General features: G+C 40.1%; 1 protein-coding gene across 6 annotated transcripts in view; it reads right to left on the bottom strand.

Moving 5' to 3' along the window:
* sfmbt2 (Scm like with four mbt domains 2) overlaps window positions 1-24,236 on the bottom strand; it is a 58,287-nt gene that overhangs the window by 5,820 nt on the left and 28,231 nt on the right. For all 6 annotated transcript variants that reach the window (XM_031300342.2, XM_035996136.1, XM_031300347.2 and 3 more), the window contains 13 exons: window positions 19,120-19,208; window positions 15,994-16,243; window positions 14,605-14,702; window positions 13,624-13,725; window positions 12,271-12,501; window positions 10,479-10,605; window positions 10,205-10,318; window positions 10,075-10,117; window positions 7,090-7,157; window positions 3,782-3,921; window positions 3,211-3,320; window positions 728-903; window positions 396-565 (listed from right to left, as the gene is read on the bottom strand). In XM_031300342.2, coding sequence (XP_031156202.1) covers window positions 396-565; window positions 728-903; window positions 3,211-3,320; window positions 3,782-3,921; window positions 7,090-7,157; window positions 10,075-10,117; window positions 10,205-10,318; window positions 10,479-10,605; window positions 12,271-12,501; window positions 13,624-13,725; window positions 14,605-14,702; window positions 15,994-16,243; window positions 19,120-19,208 — 1,718 coding nt within the window. The remainder of the gene's footprint in view (window positions 1-395; window positions 566-727; window positions 904-3,210; window positions 3,321-3,781; window positions 3,922-7,089; window positions 7,158-10,074; window positions 10,118-10,204; window positions 10,319-10,478; window positions 10,606-12,270; window positions 12,502-13,623; window positions 13,726-14,604; window positions 14,703-15,993; window positions 16,244-19,119; window positions 19,209-24,236) is intronic.

The raw sequence follows: 24,236 nt of genomic DNA, 5'->3' as shown, positions 1-24,236 counted from the left end.
AAAAATAATATTTTGTTAAAGCCCTACTTGGCTCAATCACTTAATATTCCTTTTGGTGACCAAAACCAGTCCGACCAGTAAACACATATAAAACACCCACAAAACAATAACTTATCACAGAGTTTTTTCTTTTACAACATCACACATAAAACCAAAGCACATACTCAAAATCGAGGGCCTTTAATTGGTGTAAAATGATGAGTGGGTAAACTTATAGGCTGTCTAAACTAAATTTAAAAAGCTCCTCTTCTTCCTGTCACATGTAGGGATGTTTATATTTATACACCGGATTATGACTGTACACTCAGTATCCGCCTGTAGCGTGAGCAGGAGCTGACAGGACGCCCCGTTTACACAAAACAAGAGAGGAAGAAAGAAGAGAAGTGTTATCTAACCTGCGGTGAGCCAGCAGGAGTGTAGTCCACAGCGGACGAGCGTCTCTTCTTCTGCACAAAGATAGCTTTCCTCTTCTTCCTGCGGCGCGTCGGCTTGGCCAGCTCTCCCTCGGCTGCCTCCTCTCCTCCCATCGGCTTGGACAGCTTTCTCTTCTTCCCATAGTAATAGGCTGCGGACGCACAGCAGATGTTGAAAACAATACACCCCAAATCAAATCCTAGCTACTCATCAGAGGCAATTATACACTCTGCAGTGTCACAAGCTTTGATTTGGGGTCTTCTTCATAGCTGTGGTGGTGCAGGAAGTGATGCACGTAATTACAGAGACTCACTGTATTTGGTTTTCGTCTGAACGAAGCAGTTCTCCGGGCACTTGTCGGTGACGAGGACGGGGCTGAAGAGGTTGGGGCAGCACTGCAGCTTCACGCACACCTTACGGCAGAAGTCTGGGATCTGGTCTGCGAGGCGGACTATCCGGATGGTGGAGCGATAAGTTTTCCCTTTATATCTGGGGGGAAAAAAAAGAAAGGGCAAGCACGGGGAGGGATGTCGTGACATTGTCAGCCAGTGATTACACTTTTATTTATGAGAACAATGCATAATGAAACCGTAATCCATCTAAAGCACTCAACAATAAATGATGATTGCTGGCGCAGTTATGATGTTTGATGTCAGATTGTCTGGTTGATGAGGATTATCCAGGAGAGCAGAGTATGACGCAGGGTCGATTTTGCAATCTCCCATCAAATGGCTAAGGTTAGGAAAGGTGAGCTGATCTGTTGGCAGCGCTCAGGGACAAATCTGATCTGCAATCTGATGTGAGATTGACTTCTTCTGAGTGACTTCTTAAACATTCAAACAGACACAGATTAAGGCTGAGATTATATCTATAGACTAAAACCCTAATACGTTTTGTTTTTTGTTACTTTTGTTACATTTTTTCAGGTTTTAAACTTCACTTATTACCAAGACAGAGAAATAATAAAGCAATACAAATACATATATTTATAACCAGGAGGAAGAGTTTCTCCCTGTTGAATTTGAATAACTAAATGGTAAAGACATTTTACCATGCACGTTAAAAAAGGACCTATCTCCACAGCGCTAGAATAAGGTCTGGCTACACAGTTTAACATTCTGGGATATGGGGACAAAAGCGCTCTGCCTTGTTTGCATTCTTTTTAAACCAATCACAATCGTCACTAAGCTCTGGATGCAGCGACGATGCCCTTGTAAAATATTAGTTAGCAGAGATAACAGAAGGGAAAGCAGCCCAGTACATCCGCTAAAACAGACTACTGGACATGATATATTCCTTAATCTCTTGTGATTTAGATGTCCGTGAGCGTAACTGATCTATTTGTAAAATCCAAAGCATGTAATTGAACCCTTTTTTGAAACATGATGATGCCTGGTCTAAGTTACATGTACACATTATTTTTTTTCTTGCTGCAACCATACACAAATTTAAAGATAGTTTCACCATTTCTTCATTTTAGTCTTAAAACAATAGCCAGGTGCCCACATGAACATGCTGTTCATACTGCCTAATGCACATTTGATGTAAGCGATGGTGAACAAAATCCACAGTTTTCGTTTTGTGCAAAATGTATTCGAAAGTTTGTCTGAAGTTAATGTGAGACTTAGCAGTCTAAGCAAGTCAAATCAAGTGGATGTTTTCCAAAGACATTTATTCTTAATCTTTTAAGTATAACATTCCCTCCCTATGTTTCCCTGAACAGTGTCTCCTTGTTGCAGTGCAGGGATCGTAAGGAGGGAATTTTGTGTACAGCAACACTGGAAGATACACACTTGATTTGTTTAACTCAGACTTATGAAGCCTAAAATTAGCTTTTGGATAAACATTGGAGCGTATTTTTAACAGTAGGAATGATTACAGCAAACAAAACCTGTTTCAGTGTCCATATGGGCGTCTGACGATTGTCTGAGGACAGACTTTTGTTGTGAACCTATGCGTCAAAGCTTGTTGCTGGCTGTATGATCCAGCATTTTGTACCACCAATTAGCAATACATGTAAAACATGTTAGGGCTGTAGCTAATGATAATTGTTTATTATTTATTAATCTGTCTTTTTTTCTTTTTGATAAACTGATTAACCATTTAGTGTGTAAAATGTCAATACATTTGGGGGGAAAAAATGTCCATCACAAGTTCCCACAATCTAAAGTAACATCTTGAAATGTCAAAACCCTCAGATATTAAGTTGGCGATAATATAACATTTCTCCTGTGATAATTAAGTCACTGTGATCAGAGCTGCTAACAAGTCCCCTCGGATGACTTGGCTCTCTGGGCAGCAAATGCCCCCCAAAAATGAAAAGTAACTCCTGTGCTCTGCAGCATAACACAGGTGACTCACCAGAACCTACGACTGGCCACATCTTTCTCGTTTTAGCCAGAAATAATGGGGCAGTTTTTCGATTAGAAAACACAGAGCATGCAGCCTGGAGCTGTGAAATAATTTGGCTCCATGGAGCCAGCAGTGGAATAAAATGCAGACCTCACACAGAAAATAACATCAGAAAATTCAATGAAGGTAGCCAAAATGGAATCGTAGGGACAGTGAGAGGAAAACCACCAGGCTCTTCTGAGGGGCCTGCTACTGATTTTTGGGGAAAATGTGGTCATAGTCTGATTTATTATGACTTATAATACATTAAGCATGAAAGCCAAAAAGGCGTGTAATTGTATGACTTCATTGCCCTTCAAAATGACCAAATCAAACAGGGAAAGTCTGTTCATTTCTTTTTTGCTAAACGTTTTTTTGCCCTTTGGTGTATTTTGGTTTCCTCACTTGGCTTTGAGGGTCTCCTCTTGGCTGTCCCAGCTCGTATCCTCCAGATCCTGCAGCTCCTTCAGGACTCGTCCAGGCTTGTAGGCGGCATTGATCAGCATGCTCAGCAGCTGGAGCCAAAAAGCAGAGCGCAGATTAAAAAAATTATAAACTCCTGGTTCAACTGAACAATTCTCAAGAAGAATCAGAGTAGCTGCACAAACATGAAGGAGGACAAACACAGATCACACTCGTCTTTATAAATCGTGGGCATTTGTTCATGTGCACACACATACAGAACGTGCATGTGCACGTTCAGTCTCTGGAGAAATTAAGAGGCTGTTCTGCTGAGCGGTAGTGGTGGTGTGCATGTGTAAACACACTTGACTGACAGCTCCTCACATTAAAATGAAGGCACTGCTGGTAAACTGCAGGTGGTTAACAAGACACCGCTGTCTCACCCTCCGTCTTTCACCTCCTCCCCCCTCCCAATCTCCATCAGCCCTCCTCTCCCTTTGAAAGTGTGTAACTCTTTGATTAAACCTGTTCCTCTTCGTCCCCCCCCTCCCCACTGCTTCTAACATCAGCCCACCTCTTTGAGGACCAGCGTGCATTTTCCGGGCCCGACGGCCTGCGGCAGCTCTGCGATGCGTCCCTTGTTGAGGTAGGGTCCTGAGAAACAGCGGTGGTTGACAAAAATCTTGGAGCAGCAGTATCTGCCATTGACTGAGCCTGGGATAAAGGACCATAAACAGAAATGTTAACTAACATGGAACTTAATATGATACATGTAAACTTGGCTTAGGTCAATAATCATCTCTTTAGACACAAAGAAATATTAAACAAGTAAGTAATAATACAATACATTTTTCCACTGCTCGTCATTGAACTCCTCTATGGAATTAATCATCACTACACTGAGTCATCTTAATATAAGCACACATACAAATGAACCATGGTTTGTATTGTCTGAGATCTAAGAATAAATTTAAAGTGTTCATATTCTGCTCATTTTCAGGTTCATAATTGTATTTAGAGGTTGTACCAGAATAGGTTTACACGGTTTAATTTTCAAAAAACACCATATTATTGTTGTACTGCACATTGCTGCAGCTCCTGTTTTAGCTACAGAGTGAGATATCGCACTTCTGTACCATCTCTGTTGGGAGTCGCACATGCGCAGTAGCTAGGTAAGCTAGCACTGCTAGCTTGTCAGTTGCAGAGCTTGAGGGAGTGCCATGCTAGCAGCTAGGCGAGCATTATAACGTGTTACAAAGTGATGCACGGAAGTAAAGGCTGGACTACAATGGACTCCGACTCAGCTGCAATGTTGGGATGCAGTTTGATTGCACATTCATTATTGTCATTGTCAGTTGGATCGGTTTCTTCTTTCTCTCACTTTTATTAACTTGTTTTCATGCAAATGTCTTAGGGGCATTTTCAAACTAAGGCTGGACCCGAGTATTCGACGAATCCTTCATTGGGTAGGGTTTTTTTTTTCTTTTTTTTAAGCAAATCAAAATGCATCGCTACAAAAACACAAGCAGGGCCATATCTTCTGGACTAGTGAATATTTCTTTGAGAGAAACATTGCTATGCAATTTAAAATGTAGCAACGGCAGAGTTGGCATTTGCTCATACCTTGGTAATTATCTGGACAATATACCAAGCAAAACTATACCAGCAAAATGCCGTATGCACTTTGAGGAAACGTCTGGATAAAACTATACTGCTTCGCACTTTGCAAAAAAGACGTGCTGCCTTCAGACTGCTAAAGTTTTCGTGCTCTGCCGTATCTCTGAATGCAAAGTACTCCTGGCTGCAGGAGCCGTTTAGCTCAAACTTGCGGATCATGAACTATTCATTACTAAATACGTAGCAATCACAAAAAAAACATTTTGAGGTATTATTTCTAGAGTTTAACGCAAAAAAATATCTGCTAATCTGCTTAACGTGGACTGTGCGGGTGTGTTTTGATCAGCTTTTATTGACTGTGACCCAACAATCTCACAGCTGTCATCAGATTCTGATTCAAATGTTGCTAAATCCAGATTTTTTTTTTTAAAGAACCCAACTGAACCCCGCCCACTCCAAACCAGTAAGAAGAGCACAGAGAAAAACAACAAATATACAAATCTGTCGTGTAAAATATCCATAACTGTTGTTACTTTGGTGTTCATGTGGGAAGCCATTGCTAAGATCAAGAAGCTGATTAAGAAAATAGGGTTTCAGCGCCCCCAGTCCATGCTTTGTTCTTTTAATGCTATTTTGCTGCATAAGAAGCTGCATGTCTAACAGTTTTTCTTATATTCTTGTACTTCACTAGTATGTGACTCTAAGCATTTCACCACAGAGGTGAATTCAGAGACCAAGAGTACATCCTGTTCATGTGACCCCCCCCACCCACCCTTCAGAGATAAATGAGGGTCGACATAACAAATCTGCACTCTGCCCTTCCTGCAGCCCCCCCCGACTACCGCCGGCACCTGGAACAGCACCGCTAGGGATGAATAGTAATTAGGTGAGGGGATGAATATGCATAGGTGAGTGGGTGTTTTTACACAGGGAACTTTGAAAAAGGGGGCAAGGGTCTCCTGGAAACAACGCGTAGCACACTGCTCTCTTTGTGCTTGAACATACATGTTGTTTACGTACAGATCCACCCCAAACATAACACTGTATCTTTCAGATTGGTCTGCTGAAATGCACCCCAAAATACACCTAACTTTGCTTGGATTAAGTATTTTTTACTTGGGCCTTGTTTTCCAAATTTTGACTTTAATCCAATTGTTCCTTTAACCCAGTTATTTTAGGTACTTATTATTGTGATTTATTTCTTCTTTCTCCTTTTAAACTGTACCACTAAAAGTCAGATGTTAACAGGTGAAAATGTCAACCTAAACATTCATTTTTACTTACTAAATAAATGGTTTAAAACCTGTGTGATTGCTTGTGTGGTGGACTGCCACGTGCACTTAGTTTTAAACTGTGTGTTAACATGGATAACAGAAAATGGATAAAACTACAAAAATAAAACTACAGTTGTAAAAGAAACTGACATTTTCTTTAAAAGACCTTAAAAGAAAGGATGCAGCATTTCTGGCTCTTTGTTTTTGTCTGTGGGTGTATTTTTTGGTTCCAGCTGAAAACTGGCCAAAACAGACATACAGTAGTAGAGTGCAGCTACAGTAAAATCTGATAGCAGAAAAAATGTTCTCTAATGCATTAGTGATAAAGGAGGATTTCCTTTGCAGCACCATTCGATAAGCACGCAGGGAAAGAATCATTTTTGTAGTATATTGTTTTATGTGAGAGAGAAAAAAACTTCACTAAAGAGGAAATGAGTGAATAAATTAATATCCAGTGTTTTAAATACGGCATGTGAGCAAATAGGAATTAAATGACTTAACCTGTTTTCATTCAATACTTGTGCACTGTCCAACATTAGAAAATAGGGAGGCAGTAGAACACACTACCTAATAAATAATGAAATTAATGAGAGGAATTTGCTGTCACTGAGTTGAGTGAGAGGAGCGGGCCCCTCTCGGGCTCACAATAGTTGTTAATTAAGCCTTCAATGGCAAAATACATTTAAAATCAGGCATTGATGCAGCTTGTAAGAGAACCGAGAAACATACTTTACTTTCCAACTCAGCTCCCCTTTTTGCGTACCATTTGCCAAATACCGTTCGAGCATTGCAAATGTTGTAAATGTTCTGTCATGTAAATAAAGACATAAAGCCATCACAAGCTGTGTTTCATGTCTGAAAAGGACTTATAAAGAAACACAAACAAAATACTGAGTATCTAAAAAGCGGGGTTTCCCCTTAACTCTCATCACAGGAGCTCGTTAGCATTAATTGCTAGAGATAAATCACGTGTAACGTGGCTGTTGATTACCTGGATCCATGGCGACGGGCTGGCAGAGGTTGACAGGAGCCGTCTCTAACGGCTGGGACGGAGCCAACCTGCAGGAGGAAGGCAATCAATACAGTCAAACTAATCAATAACATTATCCAAGTGATCTAATCAGACAGGAAACAACAGAGCAATGATTGAGCCGATCAATCTTCACAACAAATACTACAGTTTAGACGCAGGTAGGTTAGAAGGCAGCAGGGGGGACGAAGTGACGAGGAGGAAGTATTGATGAAAGGATTCCCCTGAAGGTGAGAAATGGAATTATTGGTTAGATGAGAGAGCTGACAAAGTGCTGCTGAAGCCGTTATATTTCTCTTGCTCTCCAACCCCCCACCCTACCCTTCGTACTCCCGGGGCTGCGTTTGCCAGCCGACAGTGTAACATGTCATTTGTCAACAAAATCAATCAGCACCCCAGGCAAGCAATTTCTGCTCTAAAAAGCCACTGTTTCAATTAATGTCTTTGGAGTGAAAGAAAGGGAGAAAAGCCTTGAGGGGTTTCTGTAGAAACCTTTACTTTTAGTTTTTCTGGCTCACAGGTAGAAAGATGGAAAACAAAAGGCTGTGAATGAAACCATTTTTCCACCACGCTTAAGTGAAACACACAATGGCTGTGGTTAGATTACAGTGTGTATTGGCTGAGGGAGACATCTTACACATTGAGCAGCAGTTTGAATGAATATTGAATGAATTGAATGGACATAAAATCCTCTTTTTCATGTCTGTACATGGTGCTATATTTTTATTTTATCTATCTCACTCCATTCTCTGATATCCCATGTCGTTCCTTTTTCTCATTACATTTGTGCAATACTGTCGGATAAACTTGTCACTTACTTTTACACACAATCCTCATTTTCATACATGTATATAGTGCTATATTGAATTTGTCATCTTATCTTACATCTTATCTTATTGTCATTTTAACTTTTACATGCTCATACTTTTATTGCTGCTCGTTCCCTCTTCAAATACATTTCATCGTACCGTTGACACTTGTTAACCTACATACGACTAATAAAACTTGAACTTGAACAAACAAGGAGAGGGAAATGCCAACAATGCTTACGACTACAGATGTCCTGATCAGCTTTTTTTGGCCCCTGATCCAATTTTTTAAATATTGAATATCTGCCGACACAATATCTGCCACAGTCCCGAGTCCGATACTTGTATTGCTCAAATAATAGAGATGCACACAGTTTTTTTGTTTACAAAAATTACTAGGTAAACAAAGTAATTCAAATATGTCTTAAGCTTAATACATTTAACTTAGTGCAGCAAATGAGTCTTTTTCTCTTAACACCAAAACAGTTCTCTTTAGGATCCCAGCAAACCCCCAAACAAAAAAAAAAACAACTAAGTGAGGCCTCTTGTGCTTAATAGTCAATCTTTGATTTTCTTCTCGTGTTTAACTCCGGTGTCGGCTCCAGGGAAAAACAGCCTGTAAGCGTGGTTTCCTGGAGGAATGACGGAAGACGTGTGGAGAATTGAAGTAATCCGCTTCTGTAAAAAACGGATGGCTTAGAAAGACAGACTTTTTTTTTTACTTGTTGCCAAGGGCCTGCAAGCTACGAGACACTCTGGACGGACACTGATGAGTGGCCGCGCGCCATCTAGGTTTAAAAGTGCTGGCATCTAGGCGGTCTGGCGGTGTGTCTGTGGCGCAGGGCGTGTGTGATTAAAGGCGGCGATCACTACAAGCTGATGTAAATGATCGGAGTAAGGTAATCGGGGTAAATGCCGATCCCCGATCAAGTAAAAAAATGCCCATAGCGGCTCCGATCTGATACTTGTGATCAGGATCAGGACATCTCTACTTACGACCAATTTAACATTCACAAGAGTTCTGAGTTGTCCAGTTGCAAGAAAGCCTGATAATCACTTATTGCTATTTTGTTTCACTTCATTGTTCTGTTCTTACCGCAACTAATGATTATTGTCATTGTTGATTAATCTGCTGATTATTTTCTCCGTTAATGGAATAATTGTTTGGTCTATAAGTTTATACGTTTTGACCTCTAAACCTCTATCATGTTGTCTCATTTGAATACATTTTTGAGGCCCAATGAGATAAAGCTATTCCGGTTTTTGGCACAACATGTAAATATTATTATTTTTTATATTAAGAGTTTGAAAAACTCACATTCACAGTACAGTAAAATCAACTAGTTTTGTGCACTCATCAATAAATGTGAGGTCATAAAGGTAATAGACATTCCTTTATATGGTAACTTTGGTAACCGGTCAAACCTTAGAATTTACGTTCATTTATAACTTACATGCTTTAGTAAATGTGCTGCCAACATTAAATATATCTGCAAAATGTTCACCACCATCCATTTGTTTTCTCTACAATAACTGCTCCTGGCCAATATTGCATAATTAACATTGTTATGGTTTAATTAGGGAGTTAAAACTCTTGAGTAAAGTTGGGAAAAGATCATGCATTTTGTTTAATAGTTAAAAATGTTGTGGCCGGTTAGCTCAGTTGGTAGAGCAGGCACACATATGTAGAGGTTTACTCCTCCCCTTTCATGTCTGAGCTGTCCTATCATTAAAGGCGGAAATGCCCATAAAAATATCTTTAAAAAAAAGTCTTTAAGCATGATGTGTTACTTCTTCATATTTGTATGCCCAACTATCCAAACATAATCCTTTCCTCCGAAATGTACTGTATTTAGTGAAGCAAATTAGTAATTTAAATGTGTAAATGTTCAATTGCGTTGAGTTCAGATGACTGCAAAGGCTATAACGCATGTTTTTCATAATTTTTAAAGCATATGCAATTATGTTTCTCCACTTTTTTTTTTTATTTTATCCGTCTGTATATTGTCTGGCTGAGGCTAATGAAACCGATGCAATCTTGAAACAGAACCAGATTTCAACTCCCAAGATATGTCAGCATGAGCTTCGCATCAGTCAAACTCCACCTGTGATAAGTTATGATCGATAAATGTCTTACTGTTTCTCTGGCTGGACCACTGCTATCTTCTTCTGTTTCTGGCCTGCAGAAAAAGAGAGAGTCTGCATTAAGCTGTCACTCCCAAGTAACTATGTGTACATGTTGTGTGTGTTTCTGTGTGTGTACATACAGACAGGTTTGAGTGGAGGGGTCAGAGGATAAGCGTTGGCTTCGCACCAGCCGACAGGGAAGATGTCCATGGACTCGACGTCCACGATACACTCTGACAGAGGCTTCGCCACACCTGGAGACGGGTAGACCGCAAAGAGAGAGAGGAGGGGTGAAGGAGCTGTCACACACAAACACAGTTTTCTTCTGAGACACAGCAGGAGCCCTGTGACACTTAATCCTCCTAGACTTAATCCTTCCTACACACACACACACACACGCACACACATATGTACCTTCCAGTCGGAGCCACAGCAGGCGTCCTCTGGCCTGTGTGATCTGAGCCACACACACCTCCGCTGGCCGGTGAGGGTTCACCGCCTCCAGCCACATGTCCTTGGCAAAGCCTCTGTTCTGCCATGTCTGAAACACACACACACACACACACACACACACACACACACACACACACACACAGGAACCACAGAGAGGTTGGGTTTATTTTACATGTAGGACAATGATCTAACCTCAGACAACCTAAACCTGGACTCAGACTACAGGATATGAAAACTGATTCAACCCTGATTTTCGCCTCCTACGAGGTGCAATAACAGCGATTTTGCAGGTTTATTGCATGTTACAGTGTACCTAAAGGGTCAAGTAACATCTTTGGTTGCTATCTGTTTAAGGTAATGCGATGAATATCCTGGCGAATTTCAGCTCTTTTTGGTTTATTGATAATATTCTAACCGATGTTTAAAAAACAACATATTAGACTTTGTCAGAGATAGAGTGATAAAGTGCTGGGATTTCCCCCCATCATTGTTTCTGGTGTTCACATGGTTCACCAACCTTTTACCAAGGTAGAGGAAGTCAATGCAACATATTAAAGGGAATTAAATATGATTTAAATAGAAAGAAAATGCAAGCAGACACCTGTTAACGTCGCAAAATCCCATCTTTTAAAAATACAGCAAAAACAATGTATTTGCGTGTTATCGGATTGGTTTGTTTGTAGATATAATTAGCTTTAGTAGCAGTCACATGTGTGAATTTGGTCTTAAATTTTAGACACCGTCTTTGTATCTGGAGCTTTGGAAACCAGTATGTTCTGCTCTGTATCAGAGGTGGGAAAGTTGTCAACTCAACCAGTTAGTCCTCATCCCTGAGGCCTTTACTCTTGTGACACCAAAACATGGTGTTAGAATAGACTTTAGATAAAGCAGAAAGCTCAGCATTGTGTGGCTAGTTGAAGTAGGTTTGGAAGTGCGCATTCTTCTTCGTCTCATTTTGAAGTACCAAACCAGAATGGGCTCATTACTGCATGCTGACGCCGGAGGGCAGAGAACACCGACTGGTACTTTTTTACATTTACCTTACTCGAAAACAAACGTGGCCGATCTCACAAAGATGAGATTTATTCTTTAGTGTTTTCTGTTTATTCTTTGGTTTAACAAGAGAAAAACATTTCAAGGATGAGGATTAACTGGTTGGTTTGGCAAACTCATGTCTGTTTTTTGGTGGTGGTGGTGGTTGTGGCTCAGGTGTAGAGCGGTCAACTACCAATCGGAAGGTTGGGGGTTCGATCCCTGGTCCTATGTCGAAGTGTCCTTGGGCAAGACACTGAAACCTGAATTGCTCCTGATGCTGCGCCAGTGGAGTGTAAATGAGTGTGAATGGTTATCTGTTGAGCAGGTGGCAGCTTGTATGGCACCCTCGGCCACAGTGTATGAATGTGTGTGAATGGTTCCTGTACTATGTAAAAGCGCTTTGAGTAGTCGTTAAGACTAGAAAAGCGCTATATAAATACAGTCAATTTACATTTAACGTTCCCACCTCCAATAAAGAGCTGCTTCCCCATGCTTACTTACTTACTTACTGAATTGCTTCTGGGTGTACTCATGGATTAACATCGCCCTCACTTCTATGTTAAGAGTTTTTTCTAGTATATGGTAGGGCTAACGATTATTTTCATTGTCCATTAATCGGTTTTCTCGATTAACCAATTAGTTGTTTGGTCTATAAAATGTCAAAAAATTGTGAAAAGTGTCTATCAGTATCTCAGTGTAAAAAGGACCCCAGCCTTACATCAGGGAAGCAGGCGTCGGGGGCCGCCTCTGTCCCGCCCTGCTTCAGATAGTCGGCCCAGTCAAAGTCCTGGCCCTCGTAGCCCCGGGGCCGCTCCAGACCCACGCCGTTCTTTAGACACCACTGGACGGGCAGGATGCCGGGCGAGTTGGCATGACGCGGCACAAACCGCGGCATAGCGTCAACGGAGAGATCGTCCAGTGTTACCTGGAAGTAGATCTCATTGTAGACCTGAAGGAGAAAAAAGGAGAAGAGGAACTTTTAACATTTTAATTGACTTCCACAGTATAAGTATAAAATATTTGGGAATTTAGTGTTTTTCGATGTGTCAGCCTCTGCCGCATTGATTTGACCTCTTTCTTTTTATCTGTGGAAGTGCAAAACAAAAATTGCTGGATGGCTCATATATATGCATAAATGTATGTGTGTATATATATATATATATATATATATATATATATATATATATAGTTGCTGAATCTGTCTTCATTTCAGATCGACAAAGGTCAGTTGAAAAGATTTTTTGTCCGATTTTGAGAGGCGTTCGTCACGCTCATCCCGCTCATCATTTCCGGGTTAGCGCTCCACCAATCAGATTGGTCATTGAGTCCAACTGCCGCCTTCCGATTCAACATGTCAAATCAGCCCAAAGGAAGGCCGACGGCTCTTCTGACTGACGACGGCACCGAACACCCCGAACAGACTCAAGTCACTGACTTCGCCAGACTGTCCGACGGCCGATAATCGGGTTGGTGTGTCAGGGCCTTAAGTTTCCTTCTTGGAAAATTCAAATAGGAAATTTAAAGTTGTGCAGTTTCAAAACCTTCATTTTAAATATTTCTTTGTGATAGTTTTTTATAGCATTTCTCAGAAGATTGGCACATGTACACTTCCTTATTTTGATGTAGAACCCATTATTAGCCCGAAATACGTCAGTGTCACAATCTTTCGAAACATCAGTATTGAGCTGGGAGGAAACTTCAAAACTTACAGTTCCTTTTGTATCTTTAAACCTATTGAATACTGGCACAAAATAGTGACTATTTACAGATTTATTCCCCAAAACAGAGGACTTGGATGTCATGCAGTGAGTCTACTTGTATTATAAAGCAACACATATAAGTCTACATATTTAAGTCTTATTTTTATTATTTTTATTTGATTATGAGATAAAATACCCAAGAACTTCCAGTCTGGAAACCTAAGGAACAAGGCTACCTTCTTGATAGAAACATGTTAAAGATTCAATGCCATATTAATAAAGGCAGTTGAGGAATACTCGAGGGAGAAATTTGTTTGATATATATATATATATATATATATAGTTAAGACATTGTTTTCAGTGTGACTCACCTTGGTGACAGAAACGGGGCAGATCTGTAGCTGCTCCCACGGAGAAACCATCTCCAGCTTCATCCCCATCTTGAAGGAGTGCTCGGGCAGGTCTACATGGTCCTGACACAGTAAAGTCAAGACTTTTAGACAAATGTGCTCCACTTTTGTTAATGCATACACATGCAAGACAATGTAGGTCATGCAAACCCTGCTGGGTGGGCCTGTACAGTAATGAACGAGGCAAAATGTTATCTCCATCATCTCAGGATGGTGGCGATCATTAGGCCAAAAATAAATGTGAATTATTGCTTTTTTACTGATTAACTGTGTGATTCGCATTTCAGCCATGTGGCCACTTCTTATGATAACTACCCAGTTCTTCTTCTTTTATCCATTCTAAACTGGAAATGTAAACTTCACTTCCTGTATGACGGAAAAACAAATATTGCCTTTGAAATCTGTGACAGCTTGTCATGTTTGATGAAGCACTGTGTGAGCTATCAGTTGTGGATGTTGTTGTAGCTTCATCACGCTGTATTATCTACCAAGTCTCAGGTCCTTATCAGTGAATGTGAATAAGTTAAATTTATTCCAGCCTGTTTGTTGATTGGACCATGTTTTGGTCAAAACATTTTATCATTTATTTTAGTCCAGTTATTGCCATTAGCAAGCTTTTTCTGTTACTTCTAGTTCAGGAGTGTTTGGTGTGATGCAGTGAATCTCCCTGCTAATGCAAATGATGGCAGAATTGTCGTGTATAAATAAGATTGCATAAGCATACAAATAGATAGCAGGATTTTAATTGTGATGCGCAACCAAATAAATGCATCTACTTATATAATACCTTATCCTCATACAGCTTAAATAAATTCTCTCATTATTCTATAACACTTTGTTTTACAACTAAATCTTTTCTAAATAATTTCCTTGGAATTTTTCATGTCTGAAACACACACACACACACACACACACACACACACACACACACCACACCCTCACCTTGAAAACCTCGAGCGGCAGAGGGTTCTTCTGTCCGTCGAGTCGAGCGTCCTCCAGAGCCTCCTGCCAGTCGGGGGCGTTCTTTAGAGACCTCAGTCCTGAGGAGGGGAAAGGTGATGTGGGTGGGGGGGTAGATTGGCCCTTACATTGCAACTTAATTAAAGGTGCCTTGCCACACGTATTTCATTACTTTGTGCTAATGTCTAATGTTCTACCATGGACTCTGTAACATTTCTTTGTGGAATAAATGCCTTGGATACCTTGTTTCAAGCCATTCTAGCGTGGTATAGAAAGCCTGCAGGAAGACTCAGCTCAATTTGTGCCAGTTCTCATTAATATTCAACGAGCTAAGCTGCTTGACTCTGATTGGCTAGCCTGGCTATCTGCGTCCTTTACCCAGCGCAACTGGGTGAGCTCATGAATAGTAATGAGCTCAGGCAACACCACTTCAGACTGACCAGCTTTTGTAATTGGCCTGATTTCTCCGCTTATTTCTTTTCAGTGGCTAGAGCTGACAGAGGAGGTAGCCGTTCATTTTCACATTCATGACACAAATACATATGGACCTAACATATTTCAAAAAATACAAGTAAAAATGGTTTTGTGTGGCAGGGCACCTTTAAAATTAATTAAGGCAGTTCCTTTTAATACTCATGCTGCTTCTATAAACCGTCATCAATTGTCACAAATCAAAAATGATTATATTGTCTTGGATTTTAATGACAACTAACTTTGCTATGACTTTAAATTTCATAAATTCACTCTAAACTTTGCATTGTTTTACATTATTAAATATATAATCTGTAACAATTCACAGCAGCTTGTACCATGCACCATTGCATCCTGTTTTGTGCATAATTTTGTACACAATTTCCCCAAAATCCCAAACCTGGCATGTTTGCAATTGTTGAAAGAGCATAAAAATCTAAAGGGAAAATTTTATTTTTATTATGTTTTTAAAGGCATGAATTTTGAATTCACAGATTAATCGCCAACAATTTTGCTAATCGTTTGATCTTTTAAGTAATTTCTTTCAAGCAAAAATGGGTGAAAGTCTTTTGTTTTCCCCAAGCGAACTCCCCTCTCTGGCCTGTGTTTTAACGCCCACCCATCACCCGACCACCTCCTTACGCAGCCAGACGCATTCTTAAACAGCAGCAGTCAATGTGGTGCGCCCAGCAAAAAAAAACAACTTGGAAATCATACGAATTAAAGTGCTTATCTTTCCTTAACTTTTTGAACGTATGGTTCATGAGAACAGGCTGCATTAAGTATCATTCAGTTTCTTGTAGACACTGTAATTATGTTTTTAGAAACTTAAAGTCCTTGTCCCCACAGCAGTTTTGGGCTGGCGGTAAATGAAAAGGTGCGAGCAGATTAGATTATCACCTGTAGGCGGTTCTAAGGTGAGCCGGTTTTCCAGAGCCCAGCCGAGCGGGCGGAGCCTGACGTCCAGGTAGAACAGCCAGGTGTCCTGAGCCTGGTGGTCTTCAGAGAGGCCGGCATAGCGCAGACGGAGTCTACCTCCGACGTTCTGGATGACTCTGACAGGCCAGTAAAGCAACGGGCACGAGATGTCCTGAAGCTCCAGGACTGAGCCCTCGAAGATCAGATCCATGGTGTTCTTACCTCTCAGAGGCTAAGAGAGAGAGACACAGAGAGAGTTGTTCAAAAATCTCAAAAGATCATCTCATTGGTTTATTGGATGAGTCAAACCTCCTACAGAACTGTTACTCTTACAGAATGAGTAGTTAAATAAGTAACAAAAGAGGAAGTCGATGTTATATAGCCTCAATAAAAAAAGAAATTAGCCTAGCCGTTAGTTGAACCTGACCATGTTATCTGACCGTATAGGGATCCAGGTAGGTTAGTTTGTTAGCCTGCCCACCTGAACTCCATTAGCTGAAAAATAGACACTGCCATTCATGTTTTTTGAGCGATAATTGAGACAGAAAACTTAGAAGTCAACTAAGGCTCCAAAATATTCTTGCTTAGAGAAAGTGTTAAAGATTTGTTTTTGCACCTTTTTAAAAGCTTTCTTTTTGTGTGGTGTCCTTTTAGTTTTTTTTCAGTTTAAAGCTATCATTTGACATTCTGAGAAATACACTTATTCGCTTTCTTGCCGAGGGTTAGATGAGTAGGTTGATACCACTCTCATATCTGTCTGTTATATATCAGACTACAGCCAGCAGCGGCCTGCTGGCTCCAGCTAGACATTTACTGTCCAGACATTAGAGTGTTATCAATCTTCTCATCTAACTCTCCGCCAGAAAGGGGCACCCCGGTGAGGGTTTAAAGCAACCAATATGAACCCCAATGTCCCTGGGTCAACTCCGGCCAGGGTCCTTTTTTGCATGTAATTCCCTGTCATGCAACAAAAGACCCAAAATAAAAGGCACAGAATGGCCAAAGTGTTTCTGTCAGAAATGGGCTTTGATCGAGACCAGTTAACGGTTAGTTATGTGTGATATCCTTTGTGTAAATCCCTCCTCTATTTATTTATTTATTTATTTTAGGGCTGTCAGCATTAACGCGTTAATCGCAATGCAATTAAGGGTCGAGCATAACGCGTACATTTTTTTTAATCGTATTAATCGCATGCCGCCATTTATTAATTTATTTTCACTTCACTCTGCTTTGCGTCGTGCCTAACAGGCTACTGTTTTGCCGTACTTCCTCGTAACACATCCTGCTGCTGCAGGAATAGCAACGCGGATTTCGGTGCCTCATTCCGGTGCCACTGATATGTCTGCACTTCTCTCTGATGCTCTGAAACAGACGTTACAGGAAACAGAAACAATGCTGCACGTGACTCTAGTTAACACTACACTCGACAGCAGCTAACGTTAGCCTACCGCTTGCTAGTTAACACTACACTCGACAGCAGCTAACGTTAGCCTACCGCTAGCTAGTAGCTGGATTAAACACAGTTACAATGCTGACAGCTAACGCTAAACAGTGTAAAGTGTGTCTGTATTTCACTATAGAGGATTCTGACACCGGGATGTAACAATCTGCAGCTGCCGTTGTCGGAAAAACACAGACGGTGCGTTCAATGAAACTGGTAATTTACAGCTTCGTGGTGCATTCAAAGTTGTTGTTAAATGCCCTTTTCCCATCTGGTGGTTGTTTTTGTCATTCAACAGCTATTTACTAGTGACATAAGTTATTGTTATAGTGATTACATTATTATTAAACATTTAATTTTGACGATATGGCCTTAGCAATAAACAAGCCGTTCTTTAATGTTGCCAACTGTTTAGTACCCTTCTTTTTTTTTACTTTCTTAAAGTATCGGTTCAGGAACCGTTAAGGCACCGGTACCGTTTTAAAAGTACCGCTTTAGCACCGGTATCCAAACCAAACAATACCCAACCCTAATATTGACTCTAGATTCAAATGTGTGACTAGATTAAATATATCATAAACAAATACAAATCTTAAAATCAAGTTCATAAAGTCATTTTCTTTGCATTCATTTGATTCCCAATCAAGATACACTGATAAGAATTGCTTTTGATTATTAATATGTACTTAAAAACAGTTCTGAAATGCAAAATAATAGAATTTTAATCATGTGATAAAACGTGAGTAATCGCGATTAACTATAAAAATTCAACGATTAATCACGATTAAGAAAATTGAATCGTTTGACAGCCCTAATTTATTTATATCTATACTCTCTCTCTCTGTCCCTCTTTCTCTCTCTTCATTTCCTGTCTTCTTTCTGCTGCCCCCTTTTTCTAAGAAAGGCACAAAAAGGCCAAAATGTTTCGTTCAGAAAGTGGCTTCGATTGGGACTGGTTAGCTTAACGGTCAACTGTGTTTCATATTACAGAGAACTAATCCTTGCTCTATTTACTATCAAGGTCCTGCTAGCCCGATTGACACCAGACCCTTCTCAGTTGTAACTGAGAGTGGGTCTGGGCAAGCTTCATTCACAGCACATTTCCAAAGGGGCGTCACCAACGGACGCCGCTCAAACGCCTCTGGGCGCAATTGGATAGTCCTTCAACCAATCAGACCAATGATCCGGGTGACGTAGCAGCGACAGCGGCATCAACGGCTTGCTGCGCTTCGGTGGCCGTCATGTTGAATGTAAACAAAAAGATGCTCGCTGTCGCTGCGCTATCGTCATTGTGTAAAGCCTGCCTCAACGGTTGTGATTGGTGCCTTGATTTGGAAGAATTGGAAATGGGAATGGGCTCTTGGCCAGACTGACTTGCAGAGCAAATCTCAAATTTGCCGGAAGTTCGTCAGGGTTTTCCCAGGCTAAGGTCCTTCAGTAAGAGCTAAAGAAAATGTGCATTCATTGAAAATCAGGCTGGTTAAATGTATTCTCCCTCCTCTGTAGCATCCTATTCAGCAACTATATTAAGTTCTGTATTTTCCTTTCTGTCAGCAAGCATGTGTAGTGAGAACCACAGCATTAGACAATACAATTTGTTATGTAGAAAATATTAATATTGATTCCCCTCTTCCCCTCAGAGATTTTCTCAATAGGAACACACTCACCCCCTCCAGCAGGTTGGCTGGTGCTGTCCTGGCGCCGGTCAGGTCCTGAACCAGAAACTCTGTCCAGTCGCTGTATTTCTCCTTGATGGCTGCAAAGAGACAAAAAAAACACAGAACCAAGACTGAGAAACACAATCAAAGTGAGTGGAAAGTGAGCACATTATTGTGCTGTTGTGCTGTGTCATGGTGAATTATTAACTGCAAGGCACTACGTTGAATTGTTAAGTGTAGTCACCAGAGAACAGCATGCATGCATGAGTAAGTGCATGCATATACTGGAGAACCCAAACACACAGCAATTCTACTAATATTTTTTTTAAAGGCAGATAGTTATTTGTTTAAATTAAAACTGTAGATGTGGAGTATTTTGACAATGCATGTCTCTGAATTTGATCATTTTTATGCAAACAAAGTGAGAAAAAAAATTCATGTATTCACACTGCAAACCTTAATGCTCAATTCTGATTTATGGCTGAGATGAGATATTTTTGCATCTGGCAGGTTTCTGCAGAAGTAAACACATAAAAAAAAAAACCAACTAATGTTGTCTGAGCAGTGCCATTTAAATGTTAATATGCAGAACAACAGCTGCAAATTTGAGAATAAAATAGAAATGAGGCAAACAAAGCCAAAACTTTTTTGCCTTATGGCTTTTTGAAGAGCAGAAGTGACTATTTCCCATGCAGAGATGTGAGATCAGTGGCGGGAACAGAAACAGGTTTCCATCCAGAATTTCAGGTATCAAAGGTTACCGGGTGACCTGTAACTTCCTCTGGGAGCAGTAAATGCTGCATGAATTCAAAATGACAGTTGAGGCTGTGGTCACACTGCCACAAATTAGATGTGTTTCAGCTTTAAGACTACACTGAAAGCAGAAACAAATCAGAATTAAAAATGTCAAGATTCAGGGTGACTTTAAGGAACAGATCTGTGGCACAAATGAAGGAAAGAAAGCAATGAAACATTGAATAAATAATATAAATATTGATGGAAATACCAAGAACACATTACGTGTACCGGATAGACGATAGATGAACTTAAATTAATTCAAGATAGGGCTTTCCCCTCAAAAAAAAAAACATTGTGGTATTACGATTTATTAGACCTCATTTCAGTTTGTAGTTCAGGGAGAGCATGAGGGGAATTACGTGATGTCACTCAACTCCAAAAATAATACCCTCTCTCCAAAAATAATCAGTTGAATCAACTCCTCTTTGAAACAAAAAAACATTATAACCTTCATGAAGGGAGGGTTAATTGCAGGACTGTTGTAGTTTTAGCAGGGTGTACCTAATAAACTAGCAACTGAGTGTAAGTTGTATCACCTTAAAGATATACTCCACGCTTAAAATTACAGTTCAATACCTTGAATTCTTGAAGATTTTTTTTTCTTGCACTTGGACACATTCACCTTCAAGAATTTAAGGTAACACGGGGCGAGTTATCAATTTTCAAATGATCATTTTGAGGGTGAAGTATTCCTTTGAGAGAGAGAGAGAGAGAGAGAGAGAGAGATCAATCCAGCACAGTATAACTATAATAATTTGCATATTTTTTTTAGCAACCCAAGGACACTTAACACATGGAGGCAGACAAAACATATAACTATAGAGCAGAAAATAATAGCAATGTTTGCCGGGGATAACAATATTAACTGAGTCTATAGGCCAGTCTGTGTCCTGAAAAGAGGTCTAATCTAGATAAGTGAGAACACCTGTGTGGGTTTAATGTGGGTGTGTACTCTGTAGTTTAAATAAATCTGCTCTTTTGAAAAAAATCTTTTTTGGGTCATAGTCAGTTTTTTTATCGATTTGTTTTTCTCTGTCAAAAACTGTCAGACACAGAAAAAAGCTAAAACATCCAGTCCCAAGTTTGTATGTGTTAAATTGTGGAAAAATAGAAAACAGACTCAGTCTCAGGCTCAGTTTGACTATTTCATTATTAGACCTCTGCATTGAAGCTGACTTATGTCATAAGGACTTGAGACTTTTGACATGACTTCACCCCAAATACCTCTCTAACCCCGACCCTAACCCTTAACCTGAGTGTTATACTAACAAACTGTTGACCTACAGTATACTAATATATAGTGTTGTTGTCCCTGAGGAGGCCTGGTGTGCAGTCAAAACATGTTGGTCCTGTTTTTGATCATGAAGCCATGATGATAAAGGCTTTTCGTCTCCACTTACAACATGAATCCCCACAATGTGACTGTTTAAACAGATTTTGTGTCTCTACATTGTGACCAATATAAAACCACATAAATGCAAACGAACATGCCAGGTGGACCAGTGTTCTGTCTCCAGAGTCGTCGTGCAAAAAAAGCCCACTTCCAGCACATTTGCATGGAGACGTGTGGTTTTTGCCTGCTTCCTGTTTCCAATAGTGCAGTATCTTTTCATTTGACTCCTCTGAAATCAGCCTCCTGTTTATCCCTCAACCCTCAAGCTTACATTCCAAGGAAGATGCTGAGCGGCCTTCAGAGTCCTGCGTGTTTTTCCGGTTAGTCACTTAAACACCCCAAAAAAATGTCTCTGCAAACTCAGACACTTGTTGGAGTCACTGAAACGTTGCCACATGAGTCACAGTTACAGAATGACTGCAACACGTTGGGCGAACTGACATTCCCTGCAGCAGTAATTAGCATCAAGCTGAAGTGAAAATGAAATGTAGTCCATAAACTGAAACATGCTCATAATGAAAATAGGTTCTGGGTTTAGGTTGTTTGCCTCAGTGAAGTGTTTTTGTTAGATTTCTTTTTGCTCTGTTTTTCCAGGGTAAAGAGCCAAGGGAGAAAATGAGTCTTTAAGCATGTATACTGTGTTGCTAGTGCAATATCTTTGGCATTTTTTTGCATTTCTAGTGTCCAGTAAACAGCTGAAAAAACAAAACATAAACTTCAGGGTTTTATATGCAATAGCTTAAGTGGGTATCGTCAAAAGACAGAAGAATCCATTTTAACTGTTTATAATACTAGAAACCAGTTAGTTAAATCATAACAAAAAGGATTTAAGTAGGTCTCAACTGAGATTTTTTTTTGCTCCTGCTGCACATCTCCTACTTTTATAGTTTTTCTGTCATCAGCATGTACAGTTAACTCTTTGGTGTGCTCACTTATTTTTTTATTTTTATTTTTTTTTTTTAAGTTTTCAGTGCTAAAGTTCAGATGATATCGCAGCTACTTTCAGGGATTTCACTTCAACTGATTACAGTTGCTTTCAGCACTTTTACTTTCAAAGGGCTTATTTTTAAGTATGCTTCAAACAAAGTGCACGTCACCGTTTCTGGAACTGTCCGATTCCGACAAATCACGCCCACGTTATCTACAGAAGAGCATACGTTCACCAAAGAAAACAACTTTGGAGGCCTTATTTCTCTAGTAATTAGTTACTGCTTTATTATCATCTCATAATTATAAGAAAAGCTCTCCTAATTATAGATTTCAGAGCTGTCAAACTAATGCACGAAATAAAGTATAATATAGGTGGAATTCCTATTCAGGTCACAGGATGAATTGTTAAACCTGTTACCAAATTTCATACTGTAATTACGAGATAAATTCTCCAGTTTTTATTTCCGCTTTGGTGAATGCAACAAGCTTCCGTTATTATCTTTATTATCTATATCTGTTATTTTTTTCTCTCTGTGTTTTTTGTTCCCACGAGTGTTTACTGGAAAAGCTAGTGCGAGTGATGTTATGACCGCAGTGAGAAGTTGTGGTTTTTAAGACAAGAAAAAAAATCACCCACTAACTTAAAAGTGTATTTCTTAAGAAAAAAAAGCCTTTTCTAGTTTGTTTAGGGCTTTAAACATTCTTAATAAAGTTATTATAATCCCTTTTTAAATCAAAGATTTGAGTAAATATAACTGACAGTTAGCTCTACCGAGGCTGCTCAGGATTTTAAATACTGTACATAATTGACTAAGAAGACCAAATCAATAAATCCTCTCGTGGCTCTGGACTCCAGAGGTCCTGCCTGAATCAAATCAACAACTGTGGAATTTGCCGGCAAATAAATCAGCATTTTCCTGTTACACTAAGGTTAACAGTGAATGTCTCGTTGCTCTCTGTACGCCTGTTTAATAATAGTGTGTTCCTGTGAGACTATTTTACACACACACACACACACACACACACACACACACACACACACACACACACGGTGTTGATATGGGGTGTGCAGAAATAGATAAACTATTTTTACAGATCCTGCCGAGATTAGTCATGAAGTCATTTAGAGCTCAGCCGAACAGTGGAAGCAGAAGCTGAAACTTGCAAACTTCAACCTTCTTCACCCTCTTTCTCTCTCTCCCCCCCCTTTTCCCTCCACCAGCTTGCAGTTTCATTATACTGTAGTGCTTCTTTATATAAATAATTATCTATTTTTCTTTATTTCCATCCCACAGGCAGCAGACACATAGAGGTGAAAGCCTGACTTTCACATAACAATAAGTGCATAATTAACCTTGAGGGAGGAGACCTCAAAACATCCCCCTCTTTCCCCATACCGCTACACTATCGCAGAGCTAACCTCCCCCCTTCTTCCCCCTTCTCCCAGGCTGCACCAAAGCTGGCTGAAGTCTCCATGCAAATATCTAGCATTTAAAAAACACAAACAAATATGAAAATGCATGTATGAAAGCCGATATTTGCATATTCTGCCAGCTCCTCTTCTCTGTAAACAATCCTGGCTCTGTGCACAGGGCTTACTTAAAAGCTTTACTTTAGATAATCAATGTTATAATTAAAGAAGAAAAATCGTCTCAGTGCTTTTTGCCGCGATCGCAGCAGTGCAACAGATTCTAATCAGAGATAATGGGAGCAAATTACGCTTGATTCCCTCTCTGTCTTATCCAGTCATTATGCGCTGGCATGGAGTTGAACCGCCCTGAACGCACAAGAGTAGAAAGCCAAGTCAATTCAAACAATTACCTACTTCCATTTTAACTGACAGCCTCTCCATAATAGGCCGTGGGCATAATGACTGCAGCACGCGGGCGCATGTAAAATGTCACACAGCATGCAATTTGTGTGTTTATTGAGAGACAATTCACCGTTTCAGATGCCATATTGTTAAAATTGTTATAGCCCTCTTGACAACAGGGCCGAGGATATA

Source organism: Sander lucioperca, chromosome 20 (assembly GCF_008315115.2).
Source record: "Sander lucioperca isolate FBNREF2018 chromosome 20, SLUC_FBN_1.2, whole genome shotgun sequence".
Taxonomy (NCBI): Eukaryota; Metazoa; Chordata; class Actinopteri; order Perciformes; family Percidae; genus Sander; species Sander lucioperca.
This window is presented reverse-complemented; position numbering and strand designations above follow the sequence as displayed.